This window comes from Microcebus murinus, chromosome 2 (genome assembly GCF_040939455.1).
Source record: "Microcebus murinus isolate Inina chromosome 2, M.murinus_Inina_mat1.0, whole genome shotgun sequence".
Taxonomy (NCBI): domain Eukaryota; kingdom Metazoa; phylum Chordata; class Mammalia; order Primates; family Cheirogaleidae; genus Microcebus; species Microcebus murinus.
Window position 1 is genome coordinate 2,558,855 of NC_134105.1, and position 26,824 is coordinate 2,585,678.

The 26,824-nt window shown below is 46.1% G+C and overlaps 1 protein-coding gene across 1 annotated transcript in view; it reads right to left on the reverse strand.

The window, feature by feature from the left end:
• Window positions 1–114: 114 nt before the first annotated feature.
• DNAJC11 (DnaJ heat shock protein family (Hsp40) member C11) overlaps window positions 115–26,824 on the reverse strand; it is a 66,373-nt gene continuing 39,663 nt past the window's right edge. Inside the window, exons 5-16 of the mRNA XM_012791517.2 lie at window positions 16,205–16,333; window positions 15,094–15,216; window positions 14,073–14,146; window positions 10,507–10,696; window positions 9,431–9,516; window positions 8,937–9,053; window positions 5,438–5,593; window positions 4,274–4,343; window positions 3,061–3,118; window positions 2,820–2,962; window positions 2,047–2,176; window positions 115–1,631 (exon numbers count right to left, since the gene is read on the reverse strand). Coding sequence (XP_012646971.1) covers window positions 1,606–1,631; window positions 2,047–2,176; window positions 2,820–2,962; window positions 3,061–3,118; window positions 4,274–4,343; window positions 5,438–5,593; window positions 8,937–9,053; window positions 9,431–9,516; window positions 10,507–10,696; window positions 14,073–14,146; window positions 15,094–15,216; window positions 16,205–16,333 — 1,302 coding nt within the window. The 3' untranslated portion in view covers window positions 115–1,605. The remainder of the gene's footprint in view (window positions 1,632–2,046; window positions 2,177–2,819; window positions 2,963–3,060; window positions 3,119–4,273; window positions 4,344–5,437; window positions 5,594–8,936; window positions 9,054–9,430; window positions 9,517–10,506; window positions 10,697–14,072; window positions 14,147–15,093; window positions 15,217–16,204; window positions 16,334–26,824) is intronic.

Here is a 26,824-nt window from a genome sequence, read left to right on the forward strand (position 1 = left end):
CAGCTTCAAGTTAAGCCTCATGGTCAAACAGTGAAGAACAAAGGACGGGGCCCTGTGTCCCAGCTACTTGGGGGGCTGTGGCAGAACACACAGATAAACTGAAAAATACTATCCTCAGCTTTCAGGAAAGGTTTATTGTGGTAGGAGAGTGCCTTCCGTACAACTTCGAACAAAACAGAGATTGGTGCCCAAAAGAACCGCCTGCCACAGAGGGCGCCCGGGCCACATCAAGTCAGCTCATGCAACACGGTCCGTCTTGTGGCTGTCAGTGGGGCAGAGAAACTTTTTAAAGATGGAGATAAATTATTACAGAATTGGACCACCTGAACTGCTGTTAGAAACTGGAAGGAGGAGGTTCTTGGCTATTATTCTGATACCAGTGCCAGGGAGTGAAGCCTGGTGTTAGCAACAGCTCAGGGCTGCTGGAGGCCAGAGCAGCTGTCGCGGCCGCCGGCCTTGTAGTACCTGCTCGGAGCTGTCAGCAAGAGGGAGTGACCACTGCCGCTTCCAGGACCCAGGCAGCAGGCCTCAGCTCTTCAGGTAACTGCTTAAGGTAGGGGCCTGCTGACACCACGACGTTCTGCATCCAGAGTGCGCAGGTGCAGAGAGGCTCCTGGAGCACAGACATCCTGAAAGGGCGTCTGTGTGTGCAGGGACAGGCCCTGCCAGGAGTGGGGAGCAGCGGTGACACCTGTTGGATGCCACAGGCCAGTGCTGCTGTCCATACCTTGGTTTGGTGTGCCAGACCTGCAGTCTCATCGCTCCCCTCACCCAATGCTTGGCCTGTCCCTGCGAACCTCTCCTGGTCCCAGCACTGTGTTCTGGAGGCGGGTGGGCATAGGCGGACCAGGCTGCGCCTCGTGGGGCGGGGACAGAGGGACGCAGATCAGGTCACATGTGCGGGCAGCAGGGCGTTTTCCCACAGGGATACAGGAAGCAACCCATGACAGGGATGGGCCCAGGGACCAGGAGTTACACCATGCTGTCCCTAACCAGGGGCTGGTGGAATGATCTGAAAAGCTCTGGGAGCGGGAAAAAAGAGACTAATTTTCCAAACCCGTTTGTTCTCAGATAAAAAGCAGTTTTATAAACCCACAATCCTTTCCAGATTCACTTAGTAATATTTCAGCAGAAAAAGGTGGTTTCTGGGAAGTCGACCAAACAGATGCTCCCTTGATCTGGAGGCCTCGGCATGTGGGAACGCCCGCCTGCCTCTCCATTTGTTTCCCGAGTTCAGTGTGATGTTAGGAGTTCACAGTCCTAGATGTGGGCGGTGGCTGCAGCCAGCACACATGCTGAAGACCCTGGGGGACCTGGGAGAGTAGGGGGCCAGGGCCCGTCCCTCCAGGAACATGATCCTTGGGAACACAGCCGTGGGCCATGCTGGGGTCTGGTCCAGGGTGGGGCTGCCTCGGTCCTACCCACAGCACCCACAAAAGCTGAGGTGTCTGCATGTTCTTTCACATAATTGATACGGTATCGCCTTTTATAGGAATAATAGAAAATAAAAACATCTGATGTCTGGGTTTTCTCCCTGCTTCCAAATTTGTAGACTCCCAGGACAAGATTTTTTGCAGCCTTTCAAATATCTGGTTCTCAAGCAGTTTATCCATCCGTGTCGATCCTGTGAGCTGTAAAAGACAAGACAGACACAGGCTATCAGAAGGTGACCGTTTCCACGCTCCTTTCTATTAATACTTAGGGGTGCAGCGTCATCCGGATGGACCAGCAGCTGTCTGGGCCCGTGACTGGGCAGAGCACACACTGGCCAGAATCAACTGCTTCTGGAACATGGAGGTTTGCTTTCCTGCCCAGCGAGCAAAGCTGCAGTGGACAAGCAAACAGCTCACTCTGATTCCACTGTGAAGGCTAAAGTCCCCTCCTCAGAGCACAAATCAGGGGCTCTGAGCAAGTCATGAAGCCCAATCAGTTGGCCTCCCAAATCCCAGTGGACAATCGAGGGACGGTGGTCATCAGCCCACATGCTGAGCAACTACTCTGATGTCTCTGCCCGCGGCAGGTGACTGCAAAGGGACAGCTACTCACACTGCTTTGGTATCCGAAGGGCCTCACTGTCCAGCACCATCACCTGATGCAGGACACCTCGGAACTGATAAAGCACTTTCAGGTTCTTCTCTTCACCCACACACGGGTCATAAAACCCGGGCAGCCCAGCCTGCAACCAACAGATTGTTACTCTAAAGACAGTTCGAGACCCAGCATGAACTCCTCCCTACTACCTCCTCGGGTGCAGCATGGAAGATGCAAATTTTGAAGCTTGAAGAAAAAGAAATGAGATTCTCAAAATGTTGCCCGTGTCGTCCTAGATGTGCCTCTCAATAGAGGCCCCATCCTCACGGTAAACAGACACCTATCTTCACAGACGCCCTGCCGAGACAGAGACGCTGGACGACGTCTTCAGGGAGCCAGGAGTGCTTCGCCTCAGCGAACCTGCGTGCTAGTTCGGGATGGTCCACACTCCACACTCCAGGCTCCAGAGGCGAGACTTACACATTACAAGTGACCTCGCACTGTTTCTGGAATAAGGCAAAAGCAAATAGAATGCCGATGCCACGAAGGCAGGTGCGTGTTCTGTTTGTGCTGTGCCCGGCATACAGCAGGGGCTCAGTAAGTGCTTGTTGTGTGGATGGATGGATGAACAGAGTAAACACTCCATGTGGACACTGCGTGTTGGCAACATGAAAGATTCCACGGTAAGGGGCCATGACCGTCCCTGTCGGCCTGAACCTACACCCCCAGCTCCCTCTGTCTGTCTGGATCTTGTGAGCACGTGGCCCGTGGCGGCTGGCATGTGGTACCTTGGAGGCCTCTGTGAGGATGAGCTTCGAGTCCTTCACCAGGCACTGCAGGGGCACAGTCACGTCGATCACTTTCACCTTCTCGCTTTTCCTGCTCCTGTCGTTGACAAACTTCCCATACCAGGCGTTTAAGATGATGAGCCCTGAGGACACACTCGGTCAGCCAGAGGCAGGCACGCGCCCTGAGCGGCTGCAGGCTCCCAGCACCCACCCTGGCCCACGAGAGGACAAGCCTCCTCACCCATTCTGGACTCCTCTGCCTCGATTATCCTTCGGACAGATTCCTGCATCAACCGGACCTGCCAAAGAACGAGGGTGACCACTGTGAGGGCCCCAGGGGGTTGTTCTACCTCTTTGTTAAGAGGGCCACAAACATGTAGCCCATGTCTACGCCAACACACCTGCTCAGGGTTAGGGGACAGAGCAGGACACCCCAAGAACATGGCTCCCCAACTGGCTCGCTTTGAAACCCTTAGTCCCAGAGTAGACAGCTAGGGGTCAGCAGGTAAAGATGCACCTGAAATGCCACAAGCCCCACCTGTGACCCCAGTGGGAGCAAGATCCTCTTAGTCCCCCTTCTAGGGGTCATGAATGGGTGGGCAGGCTCCACTGACCCACTATAGTCATACTGAGTACGTTGTCAGCATTTAAAAATAGGTTTCACATGAGAAGCTGGACTCCGGCTCCCCTTGAGAAAGGACTTATATTCTCCCATGGCACCGTTCTGCCAGGCAGAGCTGTACTGTCCCCTCAGATGGCCACATACTTGCTGGGCTGCGCACACAGCCCATGGCCTGCTTCAGGCCATCTGCCTGGGTGCTGTATGCGCATTTCGGCCCTTGTGACCACAGAGACCCTGACAGGGTGGCTGCCATCTACTCAGGACATCTCTGTTCCCTCATGGCCTGTAAAAGGCAGAAACAGAGGACGATACCCACTACTTTTTAAAAACCCTTGTTAAGCCTACTGAGGCTGTGTGTAATCTTTAGGACAGGGACTGAAGTTCCCAGCCTTGCGTCCTTCGGCCCTTGTGACCACAGAGACCCTGACAGGGTGGCTGCCATCTACTCAGGACATCTCTGTTCCCTCATGGCCTGTAAAAGGCAGAAACAGAGGACGATACCCACTACTTTTTAAAAACCCTTGTTAAGCCTACTGAGGCTAACTGTGTGTAATCTTTAGGACAGGGACTGAAGTTCCCAGCCTTGCGTCCTGGAAACAATATGAAGACTAAAATGGTGAATGAAGCCGTTGGGGAAGAAAAGCCCAAAAACTCAGGTCCGAGACCAGCACGCAGGGTGTGCAGCGTTTCGCACACAGCCCCAGCGTGCACTGAGTGGGCTAGAGCAGGCGGGAGCATCTGCTGCACCCTGTGTCCCGCACAAGCAGCGGGAAGACTCCCAGAGGTCAAGAGAGGCAGAGGCCTGGCGGGGCAGCGCCGACAGAGTACTCACAGCGGCTTCTGCCTCCTGCTTCTTCTGCAGAATGTCGGAGGCGGCACTTTCCCTTTGCTTCTCCAACTCCCTTACGCGAGAAGAACACAATCCACACGTTAGCATGGTGTTGCCCAGCAGTGCGCCAACAGGGCCCCTTGTTTGGACCTGAGCCCAGCAAACAGTCTGTGATCTCACTGGATTTCTAGTTCTAGAAGTTTAAAAAATACTTCCAAGACAGTCTCAGGCAAGTCTGCTAGTCACAGGCCTGCAGCTCTCATTTTGTCCCTGGATGGCTCTGCCTCCCGGAGCCTGCAGGTCATCCACTGGAAAGAAGACCCAACCTGAAAGAATCTCAGGAGATTCCAGTAACCTTCTGGGATTATTAAACAATACTTTCGGTGATAGGAAAAACGAATACGACTTTAGACACATAGATACACTTCCCTACTGCAAAGTACAGGGCCCTGGGTCAGCACACACCTCTCCCATCAGAAGATTGGACCCAGCACCGTCTCTGTTCCAAGCCTCAAGCCTCTGGGGAAATTAGGATTATAGTAATTATAGTAATTCATAGGCTAGAGGAGTCCAGAGGAGGATATCTTCCTCCTTTCTCTGAGATTCTCTAAGTATAATGCTTTATTAAATTAGATCATTAAAAAGTAACAAACCTAAACCACCCCTCAGTTTTCTGTAGAGTTGCTCTGAGAGTTTAGATTTAATGTTATACCCCAGTGGGTTATAGAAAACTGCAAAATAAACTGCATTTCTGTGACTTCCAAGACTATAGTTAATGCATGTCCCTTATATAAGAACCCAGAAACCATTCCTTTGAAACTCAGGGCCAGGAAAGAAAGGATTAGAATGAGAAAAAAGGAAAACTTTTTACTTCTTGTGGTCATGGTTTAGTCTTAACAATTTTATAAGCCAACTCTAGTCCTTTCTGAAAGTAGGAATGACAGATGAAGGGATAACATCGGTCCTACTACTGATGAGGAAAACACAGTTAACATTCACCGAGTACTCTGCATGGCCCAGATACTGTGCTAAGCACTTTACATGTATCAGTTAATTTAATTTTCCTAACAACCCTACTGGGTAGATTCTATTATTATTTGCATTTTAAAGATGAGGAAACTGAAGCACAGGGTTTACTGACATTCCCATGACACGCCATAAACTCACTTCTCTTTCTGAGCCCTGAGGTAGGGTTTGATGATCAGACGGTGCATAGCAAAGTAGACCACGAGAGGCCCAACGGTGGCGTAGAACACAGCGCTGGGCAGAAGCTGATCCGTCAGATGGACGGGGAAGAAGTACGTCTGACTGGCCCTGTTTAACCTGGGCGGGGGAAACACAGAACACCCAGGATGAGTTGGGTTTCCCAGGAAAGGGTAACGGGGGTGTCAGTCCCAGGAAAATCTCTCTCAGATCTGCAGAACACAAGTGAAGAGGAGCCCAGAAGTCTGCTTGTCTCATAATCCACTCCCCTTTGTTGGTTCCCTAAAGTTTGGCTGCTGGATTTGACATATGTGACAGAAGAATGGTCCCACTGCCTGGTGACCTTAAGGTCAGAGGTCAATACAACAAACTAATGCTTTGCCAGAGTAAATGACCCCTATTGTGTCAGAGGCCCTAGAAGATGGGAATGGACACTCTTCCAGGTGTCCTGGAGAGAATCGATCTTTAACTGATGTGTTTGAAATAAGTTTGTTAGCAAGTTACGGAGGTTCTGCTTCCAGTAATGGCTGCGTAGCTCCTATTGGACCAGTCTGTAAACTCTGGATCACATACAGGCCGCAGTGGCTTCAGTGTATGGAAGAGATGCTGCAAGGCAGCAAACACTGAAGGAGGCTGAAACTTAGACGGATGGAACGAGACTGGCAAGTGTCCTGGATTTTTTTTTTTTAAACAGCTTTTAGCCTGAGAGTAAGTCTCAGTCAGCACCATCTGGGCTGGCTAAAACTTGGAAGGACTCTTGCAGTCATATTAGATTGAAGAACCAGAGCTCAGAGTTTGGGATAACCATAGCAGCCAGAAAGGAGAACAGTCCCCACAAAGAAAGCCAGAGATGGGGAGCACCAAACTGTGTATATGAATGTGGCACAGATCTCCAGCCGACCCCTGATCTGTCAAGGGGCCCAGCTAAAGCTAAAATCTACTGAGGTTTTGTGCTGTAGCTACCACAGGTGAGTCTGAGTTTGCAGTTTGAGTTCAGCCCAGCTGACTGCCTTCTAAAATGAAAAATCAATACCTTTTGTAGAAACAAAAGAATATAGAGTTTCTACCATACATTCTAAAATATATCATTCATAATACTCAGTATATAATACAAACTACTTTCTATACACACACACACACATATATGGGTGTATATGGGCTGCCCCGGTGGGTCATGCCTGTAATCCTAGCACTCTGGCAGGACGAGGCAGGCGGATTGCTCAAGGTCAGGAGTTTGAAACCAGCCTGAGCAAGAGCAAGACCCTGTCTCTATTATAAATTGAAACAAATTAATTGGCCAACTAATATATATATATATATATATATATATATATATATATAAATTAGCCGGGCATGGTGGTGCATGCCTGTAATCCCAGCTACTCGGGAGGCTGAGGCAGCAGGATTGCTTGAACCCAGGAGTTTGAGGTTGCTGTGAGCTAGACTGATGCCATGGCACTCACTCTAGACTGGGCAACAAAGCGAGACTCTGTCTCAAACAAACAAACAAAAAAAAACCCCAAAACAAACAAAAAAAACCCCGTATATGAAAATATGCTTATAAAGAATGAAAAAGATGCCAGGCCAGTTGCAGTGGCTCATGCTTATAATTCCAGCACTTTAGGAGGCCTAGGCAGGAGGACTGCATGAGGCCAGGAGTTCAAGACCAGCCTGGGCAACATAGCTAGACTCTGTCTCTATAAAACATAAAAAAATTAGCTGGATGTGGTGGTGCATGCCCCCTGTAGTCCTAGCTAGTCAGGAGGCTGAGGTGGGAGGACTGCTTGAGCCCAAGAACTCAGAGTTAAAGTAAGCTATGATTGGGCCTCTGTACTCCAGCTTGTGTGAAAGAGTGAGACCCTGTCTCTTAAAAAAAGCAACCCCCCGGCTGGGCGCAGTGGCTCACGCCTGTAATCCTAGCTCTCTGGGAGGCCGAGGTGGGCGGATCGTTTGAGCTCAGGAGTTCGAAACCAACTTGAGCAAGAGCGAGACCCGTCTCTACTATAAATAGAAAGAAATTAATTGGCAAACTAATATATATAGAAAAAATTAGCTGGGCATGGTGGCGCATGCCTGTGGTCCCAGCTACTCGGGAGGCTGAGGCAGAAGGATTGCTTGAGTCCAGGAGTTTGAGGTTGCTGTGAGCTAAGCTGACGCCACGGCACTCACTCTAGCCTGGGCAACAAAGTGAGACTCTGTCTCCAAAAAAACAAAAAAACAAACAAACAAACAAAAAAACAACCCCCCCAAAACAACCCATATATATGTAACATACATATATATATATATATAATGTATGTAGATAAAACATAATAAACTAACAAAAATAAAAGCAGAATAAAGGCAAAACAAAGACATTTTCTGGTTAAAGATTACCAAGAGGGCATCACTGGCAGACTTACAGCTATAAGAAAGCTGAAGAAAGTTCCTTGGGCCAGCCAGGTGCAGTGGCTCATGCCTATAACCCTAGCACTCTGGGAGGCCGAGGTGGGAGGATCGCTCAAGCTCAGGAGTTCAAAACCAGCCTGAGCAAGAGTGAGACCCTGTCTCTACTAAAAATAGAAAGAAATTAATTGGCCAACTAAAAATATATGGAAAAAATTAGCCGGGCATGGTGGCACTTGCCTGTAGTCCCAGCTACTCAGGAGGCTGAGGCAGGAGGATCGCTTAAGCCCAGGAGTTTGAGGTTGCTGTGAGCTAGGCTGATGCCACGGCACTTTAGCCCGGGAAACAGAGTGAGACTCTGTCTCAAAAAAAAAAAAAAAAAAAAAATCAGCTGGGCACAGTGGTGCGCATGCCTGCAGTCCCAGCTCCTTGAGAAGCAGAGGCAGGAGGATCCCTTGAGCCCTGGAGTTGGAGCCTGCAGGGAGCTATGATCAGGCCACTGCACTCCAGCTGAGGTGACAGGGTTAGATCCTGTCTCTTAAAAAGGAAAAAAGAAAAAAAAAAGAAACCCTCTGATCTGACATGTGAGGGAGGGCGCCCCACTGATGATGAGAAAGGCGGTTTCTGGAGAGGGCTGGGGAAGAGAGCCTGACTGAAGTGGGTTGAGAGAGAAGTGAAATGATCGCGAGTGAATACAGACAAGTCTTTTGAAGAACTAAGGAGAGAGGAGGGCAGTGACCCAACATGGAGCGGGGGGAGCAAGGGTGTGTGCTGACGGAAACCCTCTGGGGAGAGGCATGAACTGATGCTGTGTCTTAAGTGGGTGTGGGCTGCCCCGGCCACCATCCAGTGACATCAGGGAGGGCCCGTGCACGGCTAAGGGACAGAGCTTCAGACTTCACTGACTCAATATTGGATCTCTACTCCTTGACATTTGCTTATGCACCAAAGATAGAAGCAACTGTATCTCTGAGAACAAACTTACAAGGCAAAGGCTATTTCACCCTTAACTGAGTTCAGCCCAGCTGGGTGAAGCTGCCAGACATTCCCTGGCTGGAAAGATCCGAGCTCAACTTACTTGACTTTGAGGGAAACACCCTGTGGGACTCCAACGCTGACAGCTGCACCCAGGACGCTGTGCCTGGAGATCTTCCTCTCGGCTCCGTACTCCACTATGGTTCCAAAGAAGCCTGCCCTGCAGGGAGCAGACTGCAGTTACCACCTTTGTCCTCCTCATTCCCCACCCCACGGGCAGCTGTCACTTGAGAAGAGACTGGGTCCCCATCCTACTCCCACCACCCACAGGGAGCGGATTCATGTCCAGTGCCCTCGGTCATTAATAGAACAAAGCTGGGACACCCATGGTCCAGGTCTTCCATTCGAATCTCGAGTTCTCAAGGGCTGGGACTGCAGAGTGTTAAATCCCCACAGCGTCCCCATAGGAAGCCACATAGAAACGCCACACACACACAAAGACATTCACACGAGCGGGCGCCTTATGCCAACTGGGTCCGCCCCGGGAATCACCCACGCAGACCAGCATGCCTGCGTGTTAGCCAGGCTAGCACTTACTTGAGGGATCCTTTCACGCGAGTCTGGTCGTCATCCTGGAACTTGTGCTGGTAGCTGATCAGTGCGAAGGAGTGAGGGATCCCCAGCTGAGGAGACAGGGTACACGTATGTGCAACTCTGTGGGCAGGCTGGGGGGCCAGCCACCCGCCCACCAGCTCTGGGCATCTACTCTGCAGGCCTTTAAGGAAGCAGCCATGATCTGGCAGCTGCACAAAGTATGTGAAAATTTCCTAGTAGCCAGTATTTAGAAACTGGGAGACTGCACATAAAAACCCAGTTTTTTAGGCTGGGTGCTGTGGTTCATGCCTGTAATCCTAGCACTGTGGGAGGCCAAGGCAAGAGGATTGCTCATGGTCAGGAGTTCGAAACCAGCTCGAGCAAGAGCGAGACTCCATCTCTACTAAAATTAGAAAGAAATTAATTGGCCAACTAAAAATATATAGAAAAAATTAGCCGGGCATGTGGTGCATGCCTGTAGTCCCAGCTACTTGGGAGACTGAGGCAGGAGGATCACTTGAGCCCAGGAGTTTGAGGTTGCTGTGAGCTAGGCTGACGCCACAGCACTCTAGCCCAGGCAACAGAGTAGACTCTGTCTCAAAAAACAAACAAAACCAAACCCAGTTTTTTAGTTTCTCATGAAAAATAAAAACTCTGGCAACATTGCTCCTATGCCCCTAGTGGTAGCAGTTGGTAAGAGTGGCCTTTGAGGAGTGGCCTCTCATTCATTAGCTCTTGCCTGGCCTCCTTCACTCACTGCCCGGCCAGGGTGGCATCTGAGTGCACGATTTTGCTTTAGGGCTTCATTTGCCAACCAGCGCTCCCACCTGAATTCTGTGGGCTTCTCCCCCCAGATGTTACAATGTCATTTTGCTTTAGGATAATCTGAACACAGCTACCCTGGGTGCCTGAGAACATTATTTCAACACTCTGTGAAGCTTCCAACGCATCACTCCTGAGGGTGAGTGTGGACGACCAGAGCCTGTCCCTCGGGGTTCCATGGGTACTTATAACTGAGCGGGGTACCTGACTGAGTGCCTGGAGCTCTGTCCTCAGGAGATGGCAGCTCCTTGGCTCACCTGCAGGGCCACAGTGAAGTGGCTGGTTTTAGTGTCCCGGACGATGCTAGTGTTCATGGCCGACTGGATACCCCATCGCCACTGCAGGTAGCCCACGGTGTTCTTGTCCAGGTTCCGAGCTAGGACAGTGGTAAGGCCAGGTCGGATTCCACGGGATGAAAACTGCAGAGCACAGTTTGTCGTCACAAAGCTGGGGGGGCACACAGAGAGAGAAAGGGTCTTGGATGGCACCTGCTCTTAGTTGTTCTTTGTCACCTTCTGCCAGGCTAGGATCTTGCTCATGAATTCCTGGGCCAGCTGCCAGCAAGGAAAGGCTGGAGACCAGACCTCCACCCATACGAGGAAGAGGGAGGGCAACCGGCAGATCCTTCTAGCAATCCTCCCTGGAGACCCGCCCCAATCCACTCCAACTTTAACTACAACCAAAGGGGCACCTGGACGCCTGCAGTCCTCAGCCAGTAGAAGCAATCCTGCAGCAAGTCAGAATCACCTGGGGAGGTTTTCAAATGAGGTAGCCCGGGGCAGTGGTTCCTAGACTTTGCTGCACAGTGGAATCACCTGGCTGGTCTAAGAATAACACTGGCGCTGGCTCCTCCCCCAGGCATTCTGCTATCTTTGGTATAGGCTGAAAAGTCTCCCAGAAGATTCAAACGTGCAGCAGAGTTTGAGAACTACTTATCAAGAGCACTCCCTAGACCAATTAAATCAGAATTCCTGAGCGGGGGCCCAGGCATCAGTGTATTTTTAGAAAACCGCCCATGTGGTTCTGCTGTACATCCACAGTGTGTACTACTGACTGAAGTTACCGGCAAAGTGAGCACAGGAAACCGGTTCTGGGAAGGGCCTCTGCAGTTTGTTTCCAAGGGAGTCCTGCACCATCTTCTGGTTAAAGAGGGGTATTTCATTTCACTAACAAAGGAACTCACAGGACTTCATGCAAGGTGAATAAACAGCTGCTTTCTCTAGTAAACAGACCAGCACTCACAGAATTGCCTGAGATTAGTTTCTTTCTCTCCTTTCTAAGCTCTGGAGATGATGCTTTTGTCGTTAAAATAACAATAAATATAACTCTTATCCTGATCACTCCTTTACTCATTCCAGTAACTTCCCAAGGCCAAACGAATGAACTAACTCTCCACTCTCCACAGGGCCCCGACCCAACATTTTCTCTCATTTATTCCACACTCAAGTCACACTGGGAAATGGCTACATTGTTCTGCTCTAGCCACACTGGGGGTGAGGGGCAAGTGGGGAGGAGAGAGGGAAGAAGCCACCCCTAGAATTCTGAGAGAAAGTTACAGAGTGTAATTTGAAAGAATCAAAGTAAAATGAGGTCCTTGTGTTATCAGGGAGACCGAGCATTTTGTCCAGCACTGTCCTAGAGAGAGAAACAGAGACCCTGGCGGAGAAATGAGCTGGGCAGGGGGATCAGTGGCACATCATAGGGCTGCCTGCCTTTGTCAATCTGATTCCACAAACAAGCAACCGTTTTTTTAAAAAAGAGATGGGGTCTTACTATGTCACCCAGGCTGGTCTCAAACTCCCGGGCTCAAGCGATCCTGCCGCTGTGGCCTCCCTAGTTGCTGGGATTACAGGTGTGAGCCACCACACCCAGCTCCCATGAGCAACCTTTCAAGTGCAGCCTGGACTCACAAATATAGACGGTCCCCACTTAATGATGGTTCCACTTCTGATTTTTCGACATCATGAAAGGTTTATCAGAGCATGAAATACATTTTCAACTCAAAATATTTTTGACTTACGATGGCTTATCAGGACACAGCCCCACTGTAAACGGAGGAAGGTCTGTAACGCAAGCCAAGGATCAGGGAGTCCTGAACAGCAGGCGCGTGTAGCTGGTCTGGGCACTGCACATTGATGAACTGACACTCTCGTTTACAAATCAATCAGTGTCTTTGCCTGTAAATCTGCACTCTCAGGTCTAATAAACTCTGGGGACTACAACAAAATTCAATTTGCAAACCTGTGAAAAGTGGATGACCAGCCAGCTCCAGAACCTAGTCCCAGTGAACAGACACTTGAGCTCTACCAGAAAATGGCCAGAAAGTTTTCCTCAACTAAGTGTCTCCAGAACTTGTCTGACCTTAGGAATCACCTGGGCTGCTTGAAAAAAACAGATTCCCAGGCTCCTCCCTAGGAGGACTTGATTCAGCTTCTTTTCTTTTTTTTTTTTGAGACAGAGTCTCACTCTGTTTCCCAGGCTAGAGTGCCGTGGCGTCAGCCTAGCTCACAGCAACCTCCAACTCCTGGGCTCAAGCAATCCTCCTGCCTCAGCCTCCCGAGTAGCTGGGACTACAGGCATGTGCCACCATGCCCGGCTAATTTTTCTATATATATTAGTTGGCCAATTAATTTCTTTCTATTTATAGTAGAGATAGGGTCTCGCTCTTGCTCAGGCTGATTTTGAACTCCTGATCTCGAGCAATCTGCCCGCCTCGGCCTCCCAGAGTGGTAGGATTACAGGCATGAGCCACCGTGCCCAGCCTTGATTCAGCTTCTAGCCAGCAACTGAGGTGACAATTCTAAGTAGACAAGGTCAGGACAACGCTGACATGTGTACACACACAATACACTGTATCTCCTGAGAGTATGGTTAGAAGTCGAATTCCTGTCCTCTTCTTAGACATTTGACAGCGGTACCCAGGTGATCCCCGAAGGTGGCACGACCCAAGCCCCTTTCCATCTTCGCGCTCTGCCTGGAGCGTGGCTTTGGCTGAGGCCTCCATCCACCCCTCAGGCCGCATCCTCTTGGTCCCGCTCACTCGTCCCTCACTCTCCCTGGGTCAGACTGACCTGTGAACCTGCCTGTACGCCCTACCCCATGCCCTGTGCACTGAATGACCAGACTGGCAGGCAGGGACCGGGTCGTACCCTGCAGATCCTGGCAAGCATGCAGATACACGTCCCATCGGAAGTATAATAACTTTCTTATCACACATGTACCCCATTCTAGGACTCCTTCAGCTATATCTTCCTCCCAGAGGACAGAGATGTTCTTTACTTTCCACCCAATTCTATTATCTGGCTCACACGGACAACCCTGCCCACACCATATGGGAAATAAGGACTCTGCTGTCATTCTAGAAGGGACAGGAATGTATAGTTCTAGGAATGTGACATCACAGCAGCAGAAGAGATGACAGGAAGCAGAGGCTGTGCATGTCTGGCATATGTCAATCGACCTGATAACTAGGCAGTCTGACATCCTCTGGGACAAAGAAATGATCACAAGTCCTTACCACTAACTTACTTCCCCATGAAGGCACTTTGCAGACATCACCTTGTGGCACAGGTGGGGAAGTGCACACCACGGAGGGGGAAGCCTAGCTGGGGCGGGGACCAGGATCAGGCTCCCTGCAATCCAGGGCTCTCCCCACCCGCACACATGCTGCCTGGGCTTCACGCCAGCACTGCAAGTGCCTGACATGCTCAGTAACCTTGCAGGACAGACAAGACAGCACCGGTGACTGTGATAAAAAGAATACATATTTCTAGTCTCCTAAACCAACAAAGAACACCGAAGAAGATCTATGTCTTATATTTACCATCTTGGTGTGAGATTGCGGAACAGCTTGAGGCCAAATAAAGGCCCCTGTAGGTCTCCAGCTCCAAATTCCAACTGTTTGAAAACGAAAAAGAAAGTATTAGTGGTGTTTTTATCTCGTTGCAGTACCCCAGGCTCAGGTATGCATCTCTAGTTATGATTTCTTCATTTAATTCAATACTTTTTGCCAGGGCTTTAAAAGAAAGGGGTGGAAGATTCTTAATATTTCATCTTAACTTTTGCCAAACGGAGATCTCTGTCAGACTCAAAGAAGCCCAGGTTTCAACGGCACATGTTTCAGAAAGGGGTCCCTCCAAAGAAAAAACTGTCAGCCTCTGATCCTCAACTTCCTGACCCAGGCTCCCCACCCATCCCTGCAGCAGAGCCCCATCTGCAGAGCTCTGCTGCGGTCAGGTGGCCCGATCCCCACCACGCAGGCAACGATTTCATATTTCCATTCTGCTCCGGAGGTATCACCAGTGACTGGAGATGGTTCTGGGGGGTCTGATGTTAAAGCCCACCAGCATTTCCACACTTGAATGGCCTGGGAAGTTGCAGCCGATTCTCGCTGCCTCATTTACCAGTCTGGGTGACTTTCAAGGCAACTCTTCAATGTTAATTTGATGCAGCTCAATTTGCTGAGCAGAAGTGGCTGCTAAATGACCACCAGTCATTTAGGCCTTCTGCATTGTGCAGGAAGAGCATTAACTCACAGGGTTTTGCTCAGAAAAGGGAACAAAGATGCTGAGTTTCTAGAGGTTGGATTTCTGGAAGTTGGAATCTCAAAGGAAATCTTGTTTTTTACACTAATTTTAAGTTGTTAGAATACTGACAGGACTCCTTAGAAATAAGACATATTTTTCTTTTGTGGCCAGTCAACTTATGGAAGTTTGACACTTGGTACCCTGTTACACAAGAATGAGGCCAACTCTGGGTCTGTTTGAGGGTTATTTTTTAGAGTGTAAATGTTCAGAAATAAGGCTCTGCATGGACAGCACAACCCAGCCCATCGCCGCTCTTACCTCTCCCCATCCCTTTGCGGATGTGACTCGTCTGAGCGCAAAGTTAATGGAGCCCCCTCCATTCCCGTTCTGGGTCGAGAGGCTTCCAGAGAGGATGGCCGTGTCTGTAGCTGTCAAGGGTGCCTAGGAAAGGATACTTGCTGGTAATAAAGGAATCAAAGCAATAGGAAGTGCCGGTGAAAGCAGCCTAAGGAATTCATCGTAAGTACAAGGCCAAAGGTACAGACGACTGCAGTCCTGAAGTCCACAGGGATGTGTAATTGTCTCAACTGCTTTACTCTTCTCTCACTCTGTTATTTGGACTGCATGTAGCCATGAAGGTAAATATATTTTTCAAAAGCTTTAATGACCAAATTTCACAACACCAAGGGGAAACATAGGGCTAAATGCTAAATGCTGGGTTCTTAGTGTACCAATGAAATTGGCTCGCACAGCACCTTCTCTAAGTGCCTTCCCACTGTGTGATGTCTGGGCCTCTCCAGTCCACGCCTACCACCAGGGTTCTGGAAGGGACTGAAGACCTTCCCATGGCTGTATTAACTGACTCTGGTAGCTCCAAGAAGGGGCAAGTTTCCCTGAGTTAAGACTCCATGTTGTTGGCAGATGTATCTGAGAATAAATGAATGAGCTGAGGAGGCAGAGACCTACTAGAACCCTCACGGAGAACGGCCTGACTTTGCCACATCGGCCGAGTGGGCAGAAAGGTGATGTTTTCTTCATCCCAAATCTCAGGGTGCAGAGCTGCACCTAATAAAGTCTACCTTGAAATTAAAACCAGCTGTTAGCATTACCCAGGGAGGTCTACCTTCTCTCCTAATATCACCATGACCTGTGCTTTGACTTCCTCACACCATGAACTAACTGGAAAGACCTGAGACCTTGGAAGCGAAGCACCCTCAGCCCCACACTCACGCTGGCTAATCTGCCAGCAAAGCAGTAATGCACAAGGCTGTAACTGGAGCTCTTTTTTTTTTTTTAAGCTGCTAATTGCATCCTTTCATAAATAAAGATGAGAAAAACCCTAAGCAGACTCTCATTCCAGCTGCTTGCTGTGTTGCGCCTCATTAACTCAAGCCCTTGCTGTACTCGGAGAGGTGTCTGTGTGCTTTACCTCAATGGACTGGGATATGTGCATTTTATTAATTTCAATCTGTGGAAAGCCACTTCCGGATACATCTTCATACTCCTCATCATAGCGATCAAAAAGGTCAGTGGCATCTACTCCAACGCTGATCGTTCCCTGGGGCAGAAAAGCAGCAGTCAGCATGAAGGGTGGTGATTGGGGAATGAGAGACAATGCTACATTTCAACAGTGAGCTCAAGTTATCTGATTCCACGGTACACTGGGTTTAGGTAGGACACTCCACCATGACGCCCACAAAGCATGAATGTCACAGTTCAACCCAAAAACTGCAGAGCACCAGACTTCCAGAGCTACAAAGCATCATTTGACTAGGAGAACCAGTCTGCCAAACACAAAAGTGTTGGCATTAATAAAAGATCTATACATTTGATTTTCAGAGACTAAACAGGACCCACGAATGCATAAAGCAACCTAGAAACCAGCTACATAGATTAAACATTTTTCTCTAAATACTCTTACATCAAAACTACCTTAAAACTCTTTTTTTTTTTTTGAGACAGAGCTTCAGCTGCCCCCGAATGCTGAAGGCCCCACCAAACAGGTAAGACGCAGGGTTGAGTATGAAGGCAGCATGTGGTTGGTCAGTCTCAGCCTGAGGAGACTGCTTTAAACACAGTGGAAACTGGTGCCCAAAATACCTGCCACGTGAGAACTGCCACGAGCAGGGTGTGTAGTCTTTTTTTTTTTTTTTGAGACAGAGTCTCGCTTTGTTGCCCAGGCTAGAGTGAGTGCCGTGGCATCAGCCTAGCTCACAGCAACCTCCAACTCCTGGGCTCAAGTGTTAATTTCACTAACTCTTCCTTTCCAAGATTTGTAATGCAAACTTTAATGTGAGCTGTCCTGTGCTGGTTGTGCTGTTAGCACAACTTCACAACTGCTAACGGTGCTAGCTCTCTATCAGTTCATCAGTTGCTTCAGACAGAAAACCCACTAATCCTAATAATCACTTGATGTCTGTTGGAGTGAAACACCTGACATTACAAATGCTACTATAAGCTCAGCTGAAAAGTTCCATCCTGAATGTAAATGTATTTTTTTGTGTGAGTGTGTGTGGTAATACTCAAATACCAATTTTGGGGGAGTATAGTGTCATGGTAAAATATATTCTTATTGAATCAAGAAACCAATGGAGCAGAAGGATTCTTAGAATTAGTTGTAGTACACACCTAATGCCTAATTGGGTCAAACAAAGCTGTGATATTCTACCCATGGAAAATGGAGCTGCAGTTGTCAAAATTTACAAATATTTTTGAATAGTCACGGAGTAAAAGAACCAATACATTTTTGTGATGACACTGATTCTGAATACAAATATCTGCAGCACAACAGTAAATTAACAACTGTGTATTCATAATATTTAAGCCTTTGTAGAAATCCCTTTTTAAAAAAGCACAAAAATCCCCACAGCTTTGAAAATATTTAAGAAATTGCAATCACTGAAAATAAAGCTTGTAACCAAGAATACTATGAAATTGGTCTATTTAGGAGGAAAAAAACTGAACAAATTAAATAAGAGCTCAGTTTATAATTTTAAAATTCCATAGTGGCATTTTGAATATCTTATCTCTGGTAAGAATCTTGGGTGGAGCTGTCATGTTTAATTGGATAAATTTATATTCTGTCCTGGAATGGAACCGAAAAGGTATACAGTTTTATAACATCTTATTTATTTATTTATTTATTTATTTATTTATTTATTTTTGAGACAGAGTCTCGCTGTTGCCCTGGCTAGAGTGAAGTGGTGTCATCATAACTCACTGAAACTTCAAACTCCTAGGCTCACACGACCCTTTTGCCTCAGCTTCCTAAATAGCCGGGACTATGGGCATGCATCACTGTGCCCGGCTCATTTTTCTTTTCTTCTTTTTTAGTACAGATGGGGTTTTATTGTGAACTCCTGAGCTCAATTCCAGTGATCTTCCTGCCTCTGCCTCTCAGAATGCTAAGATTACAGGTGTGAGCAACCATGCCCGGCCTATAGCATCTAAATTTGATGAAATATTCAAAAGATCATGAATAAAGACAATGTATAAAAAAATTAGTCAGAGAAAACTATCCTGAATGGAGTTGAAAAAGACAATACCTGTGCAAATGCTTGGGCCAAGATATTTATATGTTCTAAAATGGAGAAATTTAGAATTGAGAGAGTATTTTCTGAATTAAGAATAATATGATATACAAAGAGTCAATTAAATGTGTTAAAAATTTCAAATTTACTGAATATAAATGCAACTTTCATCAAGATGGTAGGCAAATTTATGAAAGGAAAAAAAGATACTGGAAATATATTTTTCAGAAAAATAGCACTGACACCATGTGGCAGTTAGAATCCAAAGAAGGCCTCCCTAAGAATCATGCCTGTGAGTACTCACACCCTCAGAGAGTCCTCGCCCCAGTTCTGAACTAGTTCCGAGACTTGCTTTTGTCCAACAGAATGTACTGAGGTGATGGTGCCGACTTCAAGACCAAGTCAAGAGAAGCTCTGCAGCTTCCTCTAGGTTTCTGGAATATACTGTTGGGGGATGCTACCTAATACATGTTAAGTTCAACTACCCAGAGACTGCTGTGTTGTGAGGAAACCTCGGTTAGCCAGGGGAGAGGCCATGTGGAGAGACAGAGAGCTGCCAGGCCATTTCTGACTGTCCCCGCCCCGCAGCTGGGGTGTGTGAGAGATGTCCACACCTAGTCCAGCCGGCCTGCAGATGTCAGTCAATCCAGACGGCCGGAAGAAAATCAGTTGCTGCTGCAAGCTACTAAGTTTTAGAGTGGTTTGTTACATGGTGACATCATCAGAACACTGATATCAGGAGACACAGGGCTGGTGAACTGGTTAAAGTGTACGAATGTATGCCAAAAATAATGATTCTGTTTATGCTACTCTTAATGTTCATATAATCAGCAACATTTTAAAAATTTGTTTTAATGTCTGTAGGTACATGTTTTCTTAAGAAAATATTTTACTTTTAAAGTCTTTGAGTACACTATTTTATAGTTTCTCTGATATAAAACCAGTGTGTTATTTTCTTTTTTTGAGACAGTCTCACTCTGTTGCCTGGGCTAGAGTGCCGTGGCGTCAGCCTAGCTCACAGCAACCTCAAACTCCTGGGCTCAAGTGATCCTCCTGCCTCAGCCTCCTGAGCAGCAGGGACTACAGGCATGCACCACCATGCCTAGCTAATGTTTTTCTATATATTTTTAGTTGGCCAATTAATTTCTTTCTATTTTTAGTAGAGATGGGGTCTCGCTCTTGCTCAGGCTGACTTTGAACTCCTGACCTTGAGCGATCCTCCCGCCTCAGCCTCCCAGAGTGCTAGGATTACAAGCATGAGCCACCACGCCTGGCCTAAAACCAGTGTTTGTTAATAAATATTTCAAAAAATATTTGAAATTCAGTTTTGAAATATCCTTTCTCTCTAAAATGTCCTAGTTTGAATGATGAGTGGTGTGGTCACCCTGCCTACAGGGAATCAAAGTCACCAGATGCTTTGAGCTGAACGACCTGGTATGACCTGAGTCTCACAGCCTCGCTCTGGCAGCTGTGCAGGGTCAAGGGTAGAAAGAGGGAGGGCAGTTAGGAAAGGCTGTGACACAGCCCACAAAGAAATGACCACGGTAAGCTCAAGGTGGTAGCACTGGCAGAAATAACAGATTTATATATATGTATCTCCTAATTGGCCACCTCATTCAACTCATTAGACCAGTTTTCAGCTGGCTCTTTAGAGAAAGGCAATCACATCATTGCATTGTTTCAATCTTTATCTCTCTTTGATTTTTTTGTCTATGGGCTAAAATTTCCAGAATAATGTTATGGTTTATTTCCTTTCCCAAAGACAACTTTTTTTTTTTTTTTGAGACAGAGTCTCACTTTGTTGCCCAGGCTAGAGTGAGTGCCGTGGCGTCCTAGCTCACAGCAACCTCAAACTCCTGGGCTCGAGTGATCCTTCTGCCTCAGCCTCCCGGGTAGCTGGGACTACAGGCATGCGCCACCATGCCCAGCTAATTTTTTTTTTTTTATATATATATCAGTTGGCCAATTAATTGCTTTCTATTTATAGTAGAGACGGGGTCTCGCTCTTGCTCAGGCTGGTTTTGAACTCCTGACCTTGAGCAATCCGCCCGCCTCGGCCTCCCAAGAGCTAGGATTACAGGCGTGAGCCACAGCGCCCGGCCAAAGACAACTTTTTAAATGATGAATATCTGTGTTAACTCTGTACTGACAATCAACTCATTCCTCAGAGGATAGACTAGACTTTAGAAGTTTAAAAATATTGTCATCACGTTTTCAACCATTCTTCTGTTTCTTTAAACAAGGCCAAAATAATTGAAAACTCCCAACGAGCCACTGACTTTTGAGACTCAACAGCCCTTGGGGCTGATCCAAGTCTACAGAAAGTGACTAAGGCAAAACAGTCACAGTGAGCCAAGGAGAGCGCTGGGCTCAAGAGCCAACCAACCCACCACTTGATGGAATTAACAGTCCTGGAAAATGACTGATAAGTCATTCTGAGTTGACAAGGACACTTATTTCAGAGAGTGGTTCAGATGCCCACCTTCTCTTCTTCCATTTCGAGGAAGTAACCTTTTGAAAATGGACCAGTCACAGCACCAGAATAGGTCTCTTCTCTGTGCCAAACAGGGGTTTGGATACAACTTACATCATTTTCACTTATATAATATAATATGTTTTTAGATAAGAAGTCACAGGTTTGAGAGGAATGAAAGCAAGGTTTGAATTTTAACAGAAGATCAAACATGTAAAGCGGAAGACAGAGATGGAACAGTGGATAAACCAAATAGGTTACATGTTTTTCAACAACTACTAATTGAATAGGTTAGGTCTTACAGGTTCATGTCTTATTATTGTTATTAAACCACATTTTTCAAATAAAAATGGTTTACAAAGGAATATACTTCTCTTCCTTCCCTCCCTTTTTAGAGGAAAATACTTCTTTTTCGAGTAACTTCTGCTACCAAGTCCAAATCACAAACTTTTAATTTTTATTATTTACTTTGAGACAGAGACCCTATTGTGTGGGCTAGAGCGCAGTGTGTCAACATAGCTCAGTTCAACCTCAAAAGTTGAAGCAATCCTCCTGCCTCAGCCTCCAGAGTAGCATGCAACCACACCTGGCTAATTCATTTTTTTTTTTTTTTTTTGTGTGTGGAGATGGAGTCTCATTACGTTGCCCAGGCTCGTCTCAACCTTCTGGTCTTAAGTGATCCAATTCTCCCACCTCAGCCTCCCAAAGTGCTAGGATTACAAGCGTGAGCCACTGTGCTTGGCCCACAAACTTTTTAAAGCATTTTGTTTATTTTTCTGCAACTAGCACCTTTCACTTTACTTTCTAGGGCAAGGAGGTCAAACTTGCTTTGTAAAGGGCAGATATTTTAGGCTTTACGGACTGTTGAAACTACTCAACTTTGTTGCTGTTGTGCAAAACCAGCCACACATAATGTGTAAACAAATGAGCATCACTGTGCTCCAATAAAACTTTTTTTTTTTAGAGATGGGGACTTGCTTTGTTGCCCAGGCTGGAATGCAGAGGTGGGATCACAGCTCACTGTAACCTCAAACTTCTGGGCTTAAGGGATCCTCCTGCCTCAGCCTCTGGAGTAGTTAGGATCACAGGCACATGCTACCAATTTTTTTTAATGTAGAAACCGGATCTCACTATGTCACTCAAGCTGGTCTCCAACTCTTGGCCTCAAGTGATCCTCTTGCCTTGGCCTCCCAAAGTGCTGGGATTACAAGCTTGAGCCATTGTGCCTGGCCTTATATCTTAATAAATATCACATGCCACAAAATACTAGTCTTCTTTTGATTTTTATAAAACCATTAAAAATGTAAAAGACATTCTTAGCTCATGGGCTATATAAATACAGGCAGTAGGCCGTTTGCCAACCTCTATTATAGAGTACCTAATTCAGCTATCAGTATATAAAAATAACAATAATGACAAGTAGTCCTTTACAGACAGGGAGGATACTATCGAGAAATCATCAGGGCTACAGATTCTCAACTGGACCTTTGGGATTTTTTTTAGGTGAAAGGCTCAATCTATAACATGGAACATTTTTTTTTCCTGTACTAGTGCTAACTGGACTCGATAGGGACCCTGTGCCATAGTTTCCTATATATTCAACCAATCAGGTCAGATTAATGAGTGTAATACAAATTGTCAAAAGAATATGATTTACTTAGTTTCTCAAGTTTTTAACTACCTAATAAAAGTCACAAACCACTAAGATTCAAAGGTATAAACAGCTAAACACAAGAGGAAGTAGCTGAAGATATCACCTTTTAAGCAACCATTCCAACCCATAAACTCTAAACTCACGGGATCACCATTTTCCTGGAGAACTAAATGCTCTATTCATAAGTCAACCCTTTTTTCTTTAACCATTAAAGAAAATTAAGCACCTTAAAACGTGGTGGCTCACGCCTGTAATCCTAGCACTCTGGGAGGCCGAGGTGGGCGGATTGCTGGAGGTCAGGAGTTCGAGACCAGCCTGAGCAAGAGCGAGACCCCGTCTCTACTATAAATAGAAAGAAATTCATTGGCCAACTAATATATATAGAAAAAATTAGCCGGACATGGTGGCGCATGCCTGTAGTCCCAGCTACTTGGGAGGCTGAGGCAGCAGGATCGCTTGAGCCCAGGAGTTTGAGGTTGCTGTGAGCTAGTCTGACGCCAAGGCACTCACTCTAGCCTGGGCAACGAAGTGAGACTCTGTCTCAAAAAAAAAAAAAAAAAAAAAAAAAAAAAAAAAAAAAAACAGGCCGGGCGCGGTGGCTCACGCCTGTAATCCTAGCTCTCTGGGAGGCCGAGGTGGGCAGATTGCTCGAGGTCGGGAGTTCGAAACCAGCCTGAGCAAAAGCGAGACCCCGTCTCTACTATAAATAGAAAGAAACTAATTGGCCAACTAATATATATAGAAAAAATTAGCCGGGCATGGTGGCTCATGCCTGTAGTCCCAGCTATTTGGGAGGCTGAGACAGAAGGACCGCTTGAGCCCAGGAGTTTGAGGTTGCTGTGAGCTAGGCTGACGCCACGGCACTCACTCTAGCCTAGGCAACAAAGCAAGACTCTGTCTCAAAAAAAAAAAACAACAAACAACAACAACAACAAAAAAAACACAATAATAAGAATAAAAAAACATTTTATTCTCTCATCTGCAGGCAATGCAGTGTTCCCGCATTTAGTCTCTTATCTAAATTCCCTAGGAAGCTTGTTAAAATACAGATTCCCAGGTAGCAACCTGACAGACTCCTATGGAGTTGCCCAGGGCAGGGACTGAGAATCTGCATTTTTAATAAGCAAACATATTGTTATATAGCTGAGTTAACCAATTGTTTTTGTGAAGTACAAACTAGCTGATAGTCTTTTTTTAGTTGAAATTTAAATTTGCTGTGATACAGATTCACACTTAGTTATAAGAAATAGTAAGAGAGATCCCTTTACCCAATTTCCCCCGATAGTAACATCTGATAAAACTACAGTCCATGCGTATCCAGGAGATATTGCAGATTTGGTTCCAGACCACTACAGTAAGTAAATTATCACAATAAAGCAAGTCATGTGAATTTTTTGGTTTCCGAATGCATATAAAAGTTATAATTATACTATACTGTAGTCTATTATGTATGCAATAGCAATATGCCTAAAAAATAGTATGTATCTTAATTAAAAGTAAAATGTATTGCTTAAAAAATGCTATCATCTGAGCTTTCAGGGAGTTGTAATCTCTTTGCTGGTGGAAGGTCTTACCTCCAAGTTGGTGTGGCTGTGGCAATTTCTTAAAATAAATCAGTGAAATTTGCTGCACTGATTTACTCTTCCTTTCATTGAGATTTCTTTATAGTATGCTATACTGTCTGAGAGCATTTTACCCACAGAACTTCTTTCAAAATTGAAATTAATCCTCTTAAACCCTCCTACTTCATCAATTAAGTTTATGTAGTATTCTAAACCCTTTGTTGTCATTTCAATAATGTTCACAGTATCTTCACCAAGAGTAGATTCCATCTTAAGAAACAACTTTCTTTGCACATGCATAAGAAGCAATTCCCCATCTGTTCAAGTTTTATCATGAGATTGCAGTAATTCAGTCACATCTTCAGGTTCTACTTCTAGTTCTGTAATAGTTCTTTTGCTATTTCAACCACATCTGCAGTTACTTCCTCCACTGAGATCTTGAACTCCTCAAGTCATCCATGAAGGTGGAATCAACCTCCTGTTAATGCTGATTATTTTGACTTTCTCCCATGAATCATGAATGTTCTTAATGGTATCTAGAATGGTGAACCCTTTCCAGGAGGTTTTCAATTGACTTTGCCCAGATCCATCAGAGGAATCACTGTCTGTGGCAGCTATCACCTTACAAGATGTATTCCTTAAATAATAGGACTTGAAAGCCAAGATTACTTCTTGATCCATGGGCTGCAGAATGAACGTTAAGTTAGCAGGCAAGAAAACAACAACATTCACCTCCTTGTACATTTCTACCGAAGCTCTTGGGTGGACCCACAGATGTACTGTCAACGATCAGTAACATTTTGAAAAATAAAAATCTTTTTGCAGAGCAGTAGGTCTCAACAGTGGCCTTAAATTATTCAATAAATCATGATATAAACAGATGTGCTGTCATCCAGGCCTTGTTGTTCCATTTATAGAACAGAGGCAGAATTGATTTAGCATAATTCTTAAGGGTCCTGGGATTTTCAGAATGGTAAATAAGCACTGGCTTCAATTTAAAGTCACCAGTTGCAGAGTCCCTAATAAGAGGGTCAGCCTGTTCTTTGAAGTTTTGAAGCCAGGCATTGACTTCTCTCTAGTGATAAAAGTCCTAGATGGCATCTTTTTCCAATGGAAGACAGTTTTGTCTCTACTGAAAATCTGCCATTTAGCATAAGCACCTTCATTAATGATCTCAGCTAGACCTTCTGGAAAACTAGCTGCAGCTTCTACATCAGCACTTGCTGCTACATCTTGTGCTTTTATGCTATGGAGACAGCTTCTTTCCTTAAACTTCACGAACCAGCCTCTGCTAGCTTCAGATTTTTCCTCTGTAGCTTCCTTACCTCTTTCGGCCTCCACAGAATTGAAGAGAGTCAGGGTCTTGCTCTGGATTAGGCTTTGGCTTAAGGGAATGTTGTGGCTGATTTGATCTTCTATCCAGATCACTCCAACTTACCCTGTAGCACTAATAAGACTGTTTTGCTTTCTTGTAATTTCTGTGACCAGAGTAGCACTTTTAATTTCCTTCAAGAGCTTCTCCTTTGCACTTACAACCTGGCTAACTGTTTGCTGCAAGAGGTCTAGCTTTCAGCCTGTCTTGGCTTTCGACATGCCTTCCTCACTAGGCCTAATCATTTCTAGCTTTTGATTTAAAGTGAGACACGTGGGACTCTTCTTTCACGTGAACACTTTGAAGCAGTGGCTTCAAAGGTTATTTTTTTTTTTTTTTTTTTTTTTTTTTATTGGAGACAGAGTCTCGCTTTGTTGCCCAGGCTAGAGTGAGTGCCGTGGCGTCAGCCTAGCTCACAGCAACCTCAAACTCCTGGGCTTGAGTGATCCTTCTGCCTCAGCCTCCCAAGTAGCTGGGACTACAGGCATGCGCCACCATGCCCGGCTAATTTTTTATATATATATCAGTTGGCCAATTAATTTCTTTCTATTTATAGTAGAGACGGGGTCTCGATCTTGCTCAGGCTGGTTTTGAACTCCTGACCTTGAGCAATCCGCCCGCCTCGGCCTCCCAAGAGCTAGGATTACAGGCGTGAGCCACAGCGCCCGGCCTTCAAAGATTATTAATTGGCCAATTCTAACATTGCTGTGTCTCAGGTAACTGGATGGCTGAGGAGAGGGAGAGAGATGGGAGAGGTGCTGGCTGGTGGAGAAAGCAGAACACACAACATTTATTCTACAGGCACGGTTCATGGCACCTCAAAACAGTTACAACAGTAACATCAATAACACTGATCACAGATCACAGTAACAGATATAAAAATAATGAAAAAGTCTGAAATGTTGTGAGAGCTATCAAATGTGATAGAGAGACATGAGTGAGCACAGGCTGTTGGAAAACGGTGCTGATAGACTTGTTCAACGCAGGGTTGCCACAGACCTTCAATTTGTTAAAAATAAAATGAGGTATACTCATTTTATTATGAGTATTATAAGCCACTGCTTCAAAGTGTTCAATATCACAGTCAGGATACTGATGCAAATCAATGATCTTATGCAGATTTCCTACTTTATTTTCCCATTTGTGCGTATGGATTCTATACAACTGTATCACATATATGGGTGCGTGTATCCACCATTCCAGTCAAGACAGAGAATATTTCTACCATCACAGGGATCCCTCGTGCCCTTTGTAGCCACGCTCTCCCTCCCTCTTCCCCATTTCCCAGCCTCTGACCTTCACTGATCTGTCTTCCATTTCTGACAGTCTTTTCAGGAGAAGCTGGAGTTGCCAGAGCTGTGCCTATTTTATTCTCTCTTCTCTTTAATGATTATAGATAAATAACACAGTCTGTTCCAATATAATGATCTTTAATAAAGAAATTTAGATTTTTGGTTA